The 12,642-nt window shown below is 38.0% G+C and overlaps 1 protein-coding gene across 1 annotated transcript in view; it reads left to right on the forward strand.

Moving 5' to 3' along the window:
* The first annotated feature begins 1,315 nt into the window (after positions 1–1,315).
* Positions 1,316–12,642, forward strand: part of MROH2B (maestro heat like repeat family member 2B) — a 61,115-nt gene continuing 49,788 nt past the window's right edge. Inside the window, exons 1-7 of the mRNA XM_043488843.1 lie at positions 1,316–1,471; positions 7,490–7,513; positions 8,231–8,344; positions 10,103–10,259; positions 10,406–10,446; positions 11,077–11,218; positions 11,769–11,812. Coding sequence (XP_043344778.1) covers positions 7,496–7,513; positions 8,231–8,344; positions 10,103–10,259; positions 10,406–10,446; positions 11,077–11,218; positions 11,769–11,812 — 516 coding nt within the window. The 5' untranslated portion in view covers positions 1,316–1,471; positions 7,490–7,495. The remainder of the gene's footprint in view (positions 1,472–7,489; positions 7,514–8,230; positions 8,345–10,102; positions 10,260–10,405; positions 10,447–11,076; positions 11,219–11,768; positions 11,813–12,642) is intronic.

The raw sequence follows: 12,642 nt of genomic DNA on the forward strand, positions 1-12,642 counted from the left end.
TGTGGAAGCCAGAGTATTGTGGACTGAGAAATAAATGGAAGGTAGGGAATGGAGACAGCAAAGGCAGACCACTCCTTCAATAAACTTTGATCTGCAAGCAAGAAAAGAGAGAATTGAGTGAGGATAACAGTGGGGTTGAAGTGATATGGAGTCAAAGAATTTTTAATGTAAGGGAGATTTTTAATTTATTAATATATTCTCATTAGTTGTATAGCACAGAGCTCTACTTAATTCACTGTGGTGACTTGAACAGGAAGGAAGTCCAAAAGAAAGGAGATATACATATGGTTGATTCATCTTGCTATACAGCAAAAACTAACACAATATTTTAGAGCAACTATACCCCAATAAAAATTCATTGAAAAAGAAAAAATCCACTTTGTTGTAAAGTAAACTTATAAGTAAATTTTCTAGATTATTGACATTTTAAGCACCATGATGTTTAATAATATTATTCATAATAATATTCAGAGGAATATTGAAGAAAATTAAATGCTTTTCATGAAAAAAAAATTTTAATTAAAAAAAAAAATTTAGTCTGTAGGAACTTGAACAGAATTTGTATCCTACTATTGTGTGAAAATTATTTAAACCTTAATTATGTTGATTGGCTCATGGTGCTTTTCAGATCTACTATATCCTTCTACTTTTCTGTATGTTCTATTAATTTTTGAGAGTTTAATATTGAAACTCCAATTAAAAATCTTAAATTATTTACTTAAAAAAATAATATATAGTGGAGCTACATGTAACATTGTTCTGTATTTTCTGAATCTCCTGTAACTGTGCTATTATCATACTTTCATGGTTTAAAAAATAAAGAGAAAAAATTGTTAATGAATTTGTTGATATAGTAAAATAAACTAACCATTAGAAAGAGATTAAAGAAATAGAAGAGGGGGCAAACATTGAAATGAGCATAGATATGGATATGGATGTAGATACAAATGTAAATATAATTCTTCGTCATACAATGAATACAGTGATCTTAGCCTAAATATTTTTTGAAAAAACCTTGTTTGGTTGAAAGCAGTGAGGAAAGGTTTTTGGAGGTATCTAAAGCTCTTCCTGGTATACTGAGAAATGTACAAAAAGCATGATGAAATATTTTATTATGTACTTATGTAAAGTATAATAGTTATTATATATCTTATATTATTACATATTATAATTTACATAAATATACTATACTTATACATAATATGTATAACATACATAATATACACAAATATATTATAATGTACTTATAATATACATAAGTACATTATCCTTATGTAAAGTATAGTCAAGTATTATCTTTTTTCTAAGTATCTGTCTGCTGCCTCTGCAGATTTTGGCCATCATTAAGGCTCACGGCCCCACAGTGAGCCTTCTGCTCCATCGGGAAGACCTCTGTGAATTCGCCCTGGGCCAGGTCCCGTGGCTCCTTAACCAGTACAAAGACAAAGAGGTTGACTTTCACGTCACTCAGGTGAGAGCCACATCAGAGAAACTGATTCCCACGGCTGTCCAAAGATCATCCTGAAGGATGATCATTCTCAGGAGGGGTTAAGGAACTCAAACATGTCTTGGGGCAGCTGAATTTACATACCTCCCAGGAAATATGAGGTAGAGAAGCAGTAGGCCTCTAAGACGACAGAAACCCCAGAAAGGAATTCCTGTTCAAGCTGCTGGGGCACTGAACAAGGTGAAGCAGCCAGAATCACTAAAGAAAACGGGTAACCACTGGAAGGATAGGGGTATGTTCTCCTCACGACACAGGATCATTTGCCTTCCACATCCTGTGCTGCCCCTCTGCAGGCAGGCTCCAACTAACCTTGGAGAGCTTTTATTCCAGAGTCTAAAGCAGATACTGACCGCAGCAGTCCTTTACGATGTCAGCCTTCCGAAGGCCTTGAAGAAGGCCATCTTCATCAGTTTACTCCGCCAGGTAAGAAGACCATGCTGTCAAATCTGTTTCCTTGTCACCAGTTTTCTGGGTTTCATGTCTACCCCCTTAATTTTTTTTTCTTCTCGTTCAGGTGTGCAGAGTTCCAGAGCCTCCAGAAAAAGAAAACGAAATCGAAGCTTCAAACTGTTTCCTCATTCTAGGTAGGACTCAGCATCCAGTGGGCTTTTAATTAAAATGTCTCTGAGTGGTGATGACAACAAGGATGAAGTGTGAGCAAGATGCCACATTCATCACTTTCACACATGCACACAAAACGTTCCTTTGACTCACACTATTCTGTGTTTTTTCATACCCTACCTGTTCCGAGGAGTGCAGTAGGTGGGGTGATCGATTATCCTGATCTGCCCAGGACTGAAGGAATTCCAGGAAATTCGAACTTTCAGTTTTAGAACCAGAAAAGTCCCAGACATATTTTGGCTGTTAACTCCTTACTGGATATGTGGCTGGCAAATATTTTTCCCCATTTCATAGGTTGTCTTTTCATTTTGTTGATGGTTTCCTTTTCTGAGCAGAAGCTTTTTCATTTGATGGAATCCCACTTGTTTATTTTTGCTTATGTTACCTCTGCTTTTAGAGACAAATGCAAAAAATCATTGCCGAGACCAGTGTCAAGAAGCTTAGTCTCTATATTTTCTTCTAGAAGTTTTACAGTTTCAGGTCTTATGTTCAAGTTTTATTTTGATTTAATTTGTGTGCATTTGTATTTTTTGAGGTAACAATCAGATTTCTTTCTTTTGTATATGACTGTTCAGTCCTCCCAGCACCATTCACTGAAGAGACTACCCTTTCTGCATTGTATGTATTCCCAGGTCTTTTGTTGAAAATTAATTGACCATATATACTTGGGTTTATTTCCAAGCAAACCAGTGGGAGTTGGTAACCCTAAAGCTAGGGAATACATTTTTTCTTGGTATTTGTGATTATCAGAAACTCTATCAAACTAATGTTACCCTTTTTTTCTTCCCTGTCAACTCTTGGTATTTATCCCTTATCATTTTCTCCAGCCTTCACTCTCTCTTTTCTTTTTGCTTTCACATCACAATCCTGCCTGTCACTATGTTAGAATCTACAACCTGACACAAGTTGCAGAGGAAACACCAAGGTCCCAGGGTCAGGATACAAAACTGTGTTCTAATAGTTTCTCAGGGCAAGGGACAAGAACAATCCTATACCTCCCACACCTGCACCCTCTCCAAAATATGTCATCTCCACTACCTCACTGCATACCTTTCTAGTGTGGTCTAGTTCTCTCCTAATCAGTCCCTCTGTTTCTATACTTTCCAGTTCTCTATATGCCAGCCTAATTAACTACTTCACTTTATCATTTCCAGCCCAAACCTCTCCACTCTACCCAGACCTTTCTTCAGTTTTCCCTGCTTCCTCCCTACCCCCACCAGCTGCACAGCCAGTGAAGCATCACTTTGATCTCTGCCTCCGTGTTCACAAGGCTTCCTTCTGTGTCTCTGTCTGTGTCTTCAATCCATCTCTTATAAAGACACCAGCTATATTGAATTAATGCAACTTCATCTTAATTTGATTTCATCTACAAAGAACCTAATTTACAAATAAGGTTACATTCACAGGTATGAACAGAAGTGGGCCTAACTCTCTTAGGAACCAAACTGTTCAATTCTGTATACTAAAGAAGTATGGGCCTAATAAAATCTTATTACCAACCAAAGGGTGACTTTGACAATTCTCATAGAATGATCGTCTTACCATTCAAAGAATTTTACCTAAGGTGAAAATGAGTTCTTTTGACTCCAGTATTTCTTGAACCCGCAGCCCATTCAAGCCCTGCAGACCTGCTGGATTTTTTTGATGAACAAATGAGAAATAATAATGAAGCCATTCGAATGGGAGTCTTGACTTTGTTAAGATCCGCTATCAGTGCTGAGGGTAAGAATAGGGATGACCCCAGAGTTGTTTCTTTTGTATTAAGAAGCAGATTGAAACCTGTGCATTGTCTAATTCTATCCTGTGTCTTTGGGAAGTTTACAGAACATCATATTCAAGTAAAGCTAGGTTTTCTTAGTTGTCTATAATCAATCTACTACTTTTAAATAGGCATTTCCAGTTACCTCTGTTCTTTCATAATATTTATGGATGCAGTCAGTAAAGGAATAGAATATTTGAGAATTGAATCTGGAATTGAAAAGAGGTACTGGTTAAGTGGCCCAATAAACTGAGGGTGGATGTAAGAATGCACAATGTTCTAAAAATTTGTTCTTTTAGAAAAGAGAATTTAATGAATTTTCATATTTCATTAATTCCAAAAACTTTATTTTTGCAATTTCAGATTGCATCTTATAATTGATAGCATTTTTAATTATCATTAGCCACTATAGTTTTTCACTCTTGGTGCAATATAAACTCATAAAATTGATACCTTAGATTCAATAAAATATGATCATTCATTTTTGTACAACAAAATAATAGTTTTTTTAAAAAAAATTCAGTTTGCCCTATGATTTACTGAAGAATTGGCAGAAGAAACCTGAGGTGGTGTCCAAAATTTAAGGCTGATCCATTAGGTATGATGTATTGACTGCACTTAAGAATCTAACAATTTAAACAAGATTAAACAAAGTGTAACAGAGAACCAAAAAAGCAGTCAACATCTATAAAGAGTTGAAAAAGGAGAAGGTAGTGAAAAGGGAAGTGAATAACATAAAATGTTAAGGACAAGAGACTTTGCAATTATGTGCCATAACTCTAATTGGTTTTCAACAATTCCAGAACATACTGTACTCCTACTGAAGCAGGCCTCTCAATTTCTCCCTCTGTCTTTCAGAGCCCAAGTTGAGGGATCATATCACTTCAATTGAAAAAGCAGTCAAAGTCGTCATGGGTGACCTCAGTATTAAAGTAAGAGAATTAATAGGGACTTTTATTTGGATAATGCTAGCTTTAGGAGTAAATGAAACGGTTTTGACTCTTTAAGGATGTGCTTATGAGACTGATTTATAAACAGCTCAGTGATCAATTCTACTTTTAAAAGAACTCCATCTTTCCCTAATAAGATAAACTCTATCAAAGTAACGTTCTGGAGCACATTCAGTTCAAGGGCTTCTCACTAGGAAAAGAAAAAAAAAAAAGATTTTGGCCTAGAGCATGATTCTGCTATGCTAGTTAAATAGTTTAAAAATTAATTGTTAATTATAAAGATGATACTCCTTCCTCCAAAAATAATAACCCCTGAACCCTATTTTGAGCAGAGATATCCTATTTTCCAGTCAGGGATCATATATAGAAAGTCTTACATGCACAATAGATTTCTCAATATCTCCTGATTATCTTATTAAAGTATTCCATGTTGGAAAAGACAGAACTTTTATGGGAGAAATTTTTAAAATTAGCAATTATAGTATTATTTTATATGAAAATCATATTTTATTTGGATCAAAGCCCTGTGCAGAAGCCAATGAACAGGAGAAAATTCCCCCAACAGGCTTTTGTCACTAATAACTATCGTTAAAATAATCAAAGCTATGCAATAAATAATAATGGAGTGATTATATATAAAAACCTGACCCAGTAATTGAGCAAGCCAACTGAAGCATTGCTAGGATTTAGGGTAGAATAAAAGAGGACAAAAATTTCCAGGAAAGCGCTCACTCCTTGGGCAAATATAAGAGAGAAGGTTTACCTCTTTCTCCTCAGTTAGGGAGATTACAGAGTCCATGTGTGCAACCTTATAACTCTGCTTCCCTGTGAAAAATTGTTTTCTTCCTACCCTCCATTAAGAGACCCATTCACTGAGGAATTAGACCTGAGGTTTCTATCCTCCAGGGAAATAATCCAATAAACAAATTGAAGCCAAAGTATTAAAAAAGTTTGTGACAGGTTCATAACCGTTTATTCAAATCCATAGGACAAGACATTATTTCAGAATTTACAATTTTTCAGATTTGAAAAAAGCATTACTGTGATAGTAGCCCACAATCAAACCTATTAAGATTTCTTCAAGAAAATGTACATATATTCACACTACATAGAATGGGTAAAGATGTTGGATGACATCACCGACTCAACAGACATGAGTTTGAGCAAGCTCCAGGAGATGGTGAAGGACAGGGAAGCCTGGCATGCTAGAGTCCATAGGCTCACAAAGAGTCAGGCATGACTGAGCAACTGAATAACAACAAATAGCTTTAAAACAGTTCAGTTTGAGTTTCTCCACCAAGTTGGAACCAAATTTAAGAAACAAAATTCCAGTTTTCAGTGTCATTTAGAGTTTGAGTCTGTGGATAAGGAATTGTGGGACTTTATTTAGATGTGCCATCTTTCACTGAGGATTTTTAAAGTGAAGCAGTGTTTTAGCCTTTTCATAGGCTAAAACAGAAAAGGAAAAGGCTTTATTTGGGGAGGGGGGCTCCGAAATCACTGCAGATGGTGATTGCAGCCATGAAATTAAAAGATGCTTGCTGCTTGGAAGAAAAGCTATGACCAACCTAGACAGCATATTAAAAAGAAGAGACATTACTTTGCCAACAAAAGTCCATCTAGTCAAAGCTATGGTTTTTCCAGCAGTCATGTATGGATGTGAAAGTGGGACTATAAAGAAGGCTGAGTGTCAAAGAACTGATGCTTTTCAACTGCGGTGTTGGAGAAGACTCTTGAGAGTGCCTTGGACTGCAAGATCAAACCTGTCAATCCTAGAGGAAATCAGTCCTGAATATTCATTGGAAGAACTAATGCTGAAGCTGAAACTCCAATACTTTGGCCACTTGATGTGAAGAATTGACTCTTTGGAAAAGACCCTGATGCTGGGAAAGATTGAAGGCAGGAGGAGAAGGGGACGACAGAGAATGAGATGGTTGAATGACATCCCCGACTCAATAGACATGAGTTTGAGTAAACTCTGGGAGTTGGTGATAGACAGGGAAGCCTGGCGTGCTGCAGTCCATGGAGTTGCAAAGAGTCAGACATGATTGAGTGACTGAACTGAATTGAACTGAGTGTTTTAGCCAGGATATGTCATGGGAACTAGAGAGAGTTTGGTTAAAGAGAGCTTTGCTAGTGACACTTAAATCATAACCTTATAGATTACTTCCTGCCCCAACAGGGGGTAATTGTTGTTGTTGTTTAGTTGGTCAGTCATGTCGGACTCTTTTGCAATCCCAGGAACTGTAGCCCACCAGGTTCCTCCATCCATGGGATTCCCAGGCAAGAATACTGGAATGGGTTGCCATTTCCTTCTCCAGGGGATCTTCCTGACTCAAGGATCAAACCTGGGGTCTGCTGGTTGGCAAGCAAATTCTTTACCATTGAGCCACCTGGGAAGCCCCCTCTATTACAGTAATATCATTCAACCTATAGGTTGTTTTTTTTTAAGATTCCCACTGAATGATCCATAAAGGTTACAGAATAGGAGTATCTAAATTTCCATTCTGCCCAAAGAAATTAAATATTGTGAATGCATTTTCCCTACTCTAGGTGAGGAACTCCACCCTCCTCCTCATCCAAACCATGTGTGAAAAATGCTACATTGAAGCCCGGGAAGGCTGGCCACTGATTGACTACATCTTCACCCAGTTTTCAATGTCCAGCAAGAATCTGGTACGAAGAGGGTGCCGTCTTGAGTGCTGCTCTGCAACAAGTGCAGTTGACGCAACTGGATTTTTAAAAATACCTGCAATTCAATTTAGTAACTGAAGTCATATTTAAGCTTTATCACTTTTATTAATAAATTTTTCAGCATCTAGTGTTCTCAGTCCCCTTCCACTGATACCATTTCTAACTTATCATAAATGCAAAGTAGGTTAAGTCACAGTTTTCCCTAAAGAGGAGGCAACCTGGCCTCCAAGGCTGGGGGCTGGTTTGGAGAGAGGCAGAGTAAGTGAATTGTTTCTAGAAAATGAAACATCCATACTTATTACACTGGCTCCTTTGAATGAAGAGCCTGAAAAAGACATGTCTAAGATCTCAGTGATCTTACAACCTCACTGCAAGTGAAATTGCAGTCCACTCCACAGGAAGTAGTGGAAATTTTTGTCCCAGAGAAAAATGGGGAAAGGCCTGAGTAGAAAGGGGGTAATTGAAGTTCACAGTGTTTGTTTTTCTATGAAAAAAGCCGGAGGCATTTTTGTCTCCCCATTCCTCCAAAGAGCACTTAAAAGCAGGGATTAGATACTGGAGACCAAGGTCACTGGGTTCCTCAAGCCCTTTAAGTTGAGTGACTTTATCCTCCAGCCCAGAGACTAAGAACACACCCCAGGTCAGAGGAGACCAACAACAAGGATTATTAACAAGGCACCTGCTTCATCTTTCTTAAAGGAGAAACCAATAAAACCTAACTCCCAGGAGACTGAAAAGGGAGAGACATCTATCCGAGAAATAAGCCTGGAGGTCTTAAAAACCCTGGACCCACTGGTCATTGGAATGCCTCAGGTAAGGAGTCTTCTGTCACCACTCATTGTTCCTTTGATCACCCTTCTAAAGCTCTGTCCATTTAGGAGTAAAGAAGTTGGTACTCCATCTGTCATCAGCTTTTTGACGCTCTGGCCAGAGAAATTATGTGAGAATATTCAAGGCCAGCAAATAATGGTTTCTCAAAAACAGGTGCTAAATTAGCTACATACTCTTTTATATCTGGAGGCAAATGGCAATTTATAAGCATCTTAATATATTATTTCTCTTCTTCCCCCAATGTATTTAGACATATTGTCAAGTAGTAATGCAGTGAATGCTAAACTTACCCCCACTTACCTGGGAAGGTGTTAAAAGCACACATTCTCAGACCTCAGTTGACGTCTAAAATAACCTGAACCTCAGGAACTTTGAGATCTGCGTTTTGCTTAAGAAAAACAACCTAGGAAAGGATTTAATGGCCAGCAATACATGGCACAGCCAGAAGACAATCTACAGATCAATTTAAGTGAATCAGAGGCTTTATCTAGGATGGTATTTTAAGGTGTGATTGTAGATTATCTGCAATATTTATTTAAAATGCAGATTTCCAGGTCACATGCCAGACCTCAATGAGTCAGCATATCTGGGCATGGGGCCCATGAGTCAGCATGCAAATAAGTTCCAACATTTCTGATGCATATTAAAGTTTGGGAAATTTCTGATCTAGTAGTAAATGATGAAAAAGTAGTCTAGAGCCAGAATCATAAAGGGTCTGAAATGCTAAATTCCAACCTTGTCCTTGATGAGCCGCTGGAAATTTTAAGCAAGGGCTAAACATTTGATAACTATAGGAAGTCAGTGAATTGACATGAGTAGTCTAAGCACAGATTATATGTAAGATGAGATAAGATTCATAGGGACTGTATATGGGTCATAAAAGTAGGAAGGGAAATATGGAAGGGTGTGAGAAATCTTATAATGAAAGAAAGGTCTAGGCTTGGTGATTCAATGGCGTTTCCCAAGTGGCACTAGTGGTAAAAAACCCACCTGCCAATGCAAGAGATGTAAGTGACTTGGATTCGATCCCTGGGTCAGGAAGATCCCCTGGAGAAGGGCATGGCAACCCACTCCAGTATTCTTGCCAGGAGAATCCCATGGACAGAGGAGCCTGGCAGGCTACAGTCCATGGGGTCAAAAACAGTCAGACATGACTGAAGCAACTTAGCATGTTGGTGATTAAATACAGATGGCAAGACAAAGGGCAGAGTCCAAGTTGATACCTAGGTTTCCATTAGTACATGAGCCATATTCAAGTTTTCCGAGGGATGTGAAACACGCAGACTACAGAAGTTAGCACCTGGAGCACAGACAGCAACAACAGTCCATTCACTATCCATTCCCAATCTTTCTCACTTTGGAGAGTTCCACTCCTGTCTTGGAGCTTGAAGACATATATGGGGCATTTTTGGTTGTCATATTGACAAGGGGCTTAATGGCACCTGGTGAGTGGAGCCTGGCGCTTCCTGCAGTGACCCACGTTGAAGAGTTGTCCTGTCCCAGATTCCAGCAGCAACCCCATGGAGAAACACTGACTAACACTCACGGCAAGTAGCACCTGAAAATGAATGTGCTCAGCAGAGACTGGATTTCATGATTTCATTTTGATCTGGCCCGAAGAGCAAAATAATAACAAGTGAGAGGAAGTTTTCTAAACTAGAGGGAAACACACAGTGAGGACCAAGGAGGAATAATGGAAAAGAACAAGCAGCACTTGCATCTTGCCTTTGTTTTCCACAGGTGCTATGGCCCAGAATCCTGACTTTCGTGGTACCTGCGGAATATACGGGAACACTGGAATACCTGTTTAATATCATCAGGATTCTGTTTATGGCAGAGGAAAGAAAGAAGAATAATGCCAAAGAGTCAACAGCACTTGTCATCTCTACAGGAGCTGGTTTGTACATTCAAAAACAAAGCAAAACATTTCTCTTATGAGAGACTCGTTTCCTGAAGGGCTACAGGGCTTCGCTGGTACACCCAACCCCAATCTGAATTTTTCTAGCCCCCATAACAGTAATGAAAATTGCTTTCTCTTTCTAGTGAAACTTCCTTCACCACAACAGCTACTGGCCAGACTTCTGGTGAGTGAGTTATGAAAAACCAGGGTGGGATCAAGTTAAACCAATGCAGATATTTCCAGTTCCAAATAAATGACAGTAAAAGTGACAAAGATACTCCAAACCAAAAGAAACACTAAAACAGCATAATAAATATTCTGCTATATTAATGATACTCATGAAAATTTACTCCTGGCAAGATTATCTCCTCATTCTGAAATGTTTGTTAAAACTTCATTTATGATTTTTAAATAAGCATAAACTGAATCTGATCCATAAGAACGATTCAAGCAAATTGCATATCTGTTGTTTAGATTTCTCTCTCTCCTTTTGGCCACATATGTGTCATTTATTCCAGCTGTATCTCCACATGCCCTTATTTAATTCACAGATATATCTGTTAGTACATTTCATTTACTTTCAGTTGATGCCTTCCATATACTTTTTCACCTTTATCCACAGAAAAAAATCAGACAGATGGATGTCTAAGTATTTAGCTTTGCTCTAGAATAAGTAAGAATAGACTGTGATGGTCTGTTAAAAGATTATCTAATGAAGGATTCTAGGGAATCCAGAACAATGATTAAAAGGAAAAGCTCGGTGAGCCTTTTAAATACCCCTGAGTTGATCAGTAATTTTTCTTCCGTCCTCCAGGTAATATCTATGCTCGCTAGTGTGGGGAAATTGCGTGGGGCTGGTGCAATAGGACTTTTGAAGATATTGCCTGAGATAATTCACCCAAATTTAGTAGAGCTGTGGAAAACACGCATACCTGAACTTCTACAGCCTTTGGAAGGTACAAGTGCATGGGATCAGGCCTTATTCAAGGAGGCAAGAGAGCAAAGAACAAGGCAGCCCTCTGTGTCTTAAGCCATGAGTGTTCATCTTAGACAATAAAAGCAGTGAAATTTATATACAAGGTGGACAGCTCTGTTTTGTCCTAGACGCCTCAGGTTCTAGTTCTCTACCAAATACTTATACTGTAAGAAGGCCAAGTGGGTTTATACTTAGCAAGAACTTTTACTTGTGATCTGGTCTTTTTCTTGTATCTAGAGAAGTTTTCTTTTGGTATTATTCTGAAATGTTATTATTCATCTATGGTAGAATATTAAAATACTATCATTCAGTAAGTATTGTTGAAATTGGCAAAAAGCCTGGATTTTTAGCATGAACTAGCAATTTAAGATTGCTAACATAGTAATTTTAATCTGAAATAACCATCCTGTGTAGGGAGAAAACTGAAATTGGAACACTAGCATCCAGTGGGAACCTGGCAAGGGAGAAGTACATCTTGAATTTTCCCTCTTTTTTTTTTTTGCCCTTATTGCATCAATTTCTATTTCTAGGAAAGAATACTAGTATCGTGCTGTGGGAGACCATGCTGCTTCAGGTAAAGATGGCTCCCAGACCAACTGTTGATGATGGGGTGACGAAACCACCTAAAATTACTCACCTTGACCAGAAAGAATTAGATTCCCAAGGGCAGGAAACAGGATTTCCTTTTCTTGAGAGAATTGTTAGACTATTGTGATCATGTCAGCATTGTGCTCTTTAAATGACCATAATTTGAACAACAATCTTTAGTCTTCAGTTTGGTTCAGAATTCAGGACAGTTTTGAAGATTTCACTTACTAATATTTTTCTCCCTGTTTCTTAAATCTTCTCTAATTTTCAAGTTTTCTCCTCTCCTTGCAATTGCATTCTTTCACCCTTCATATAGAGAAACAGAAATTAACGTAATTTCCACTTCTTTGCTCCTAAATACGACTCCATTTCCTCCTATATCTGCTTCTCATTATCTTTTTCCTGATGTCTAAACACCAAAAGACCACATTGCACCCCTTCTCCAGAAAAGAATCTTACTCTCATCCATAACTTTTTGGACTTTGACAGCCAACAGCGCCACAATGTCAAATCCCCATAACTGTAAGATAGGACTTGCAGATAGGACTTGGACATTAGCATTACAAACAGCACATTGATTTTAGGAGTTCACAGGAGATCAATGAGCCCACAGTCAGGAAGCTTTTAATCCAACAGAGCTTCAGTTCATAAACCACCCATATAAAAATTAACTATGGTTTCCTTATTTTTTTATTGAATTTATTGATTTACTGCTGTACAGCAAAGTGATTCTGTTATACATACCCATGTATATACATATACATTCTTTATCAATATTCTTTTCCATTATGGTTAATCATAGGATATCGAACATAG

The sequence above is a fragment of the Cervus canadensis genome, chromosome 16, assembly GCF_019320065.1.
Source record: "Cervus canadensis isolate Bull #8, Minnesota chromosome 16, ASM1932006v1, whole genome shotgun sequence".
NCBI classification, from domain to species: Eukaryota; Metazoa; Chordata; class Mammalia; order Artiodactyla; family Cervidae; genus Cervus; species Cervus canadensis.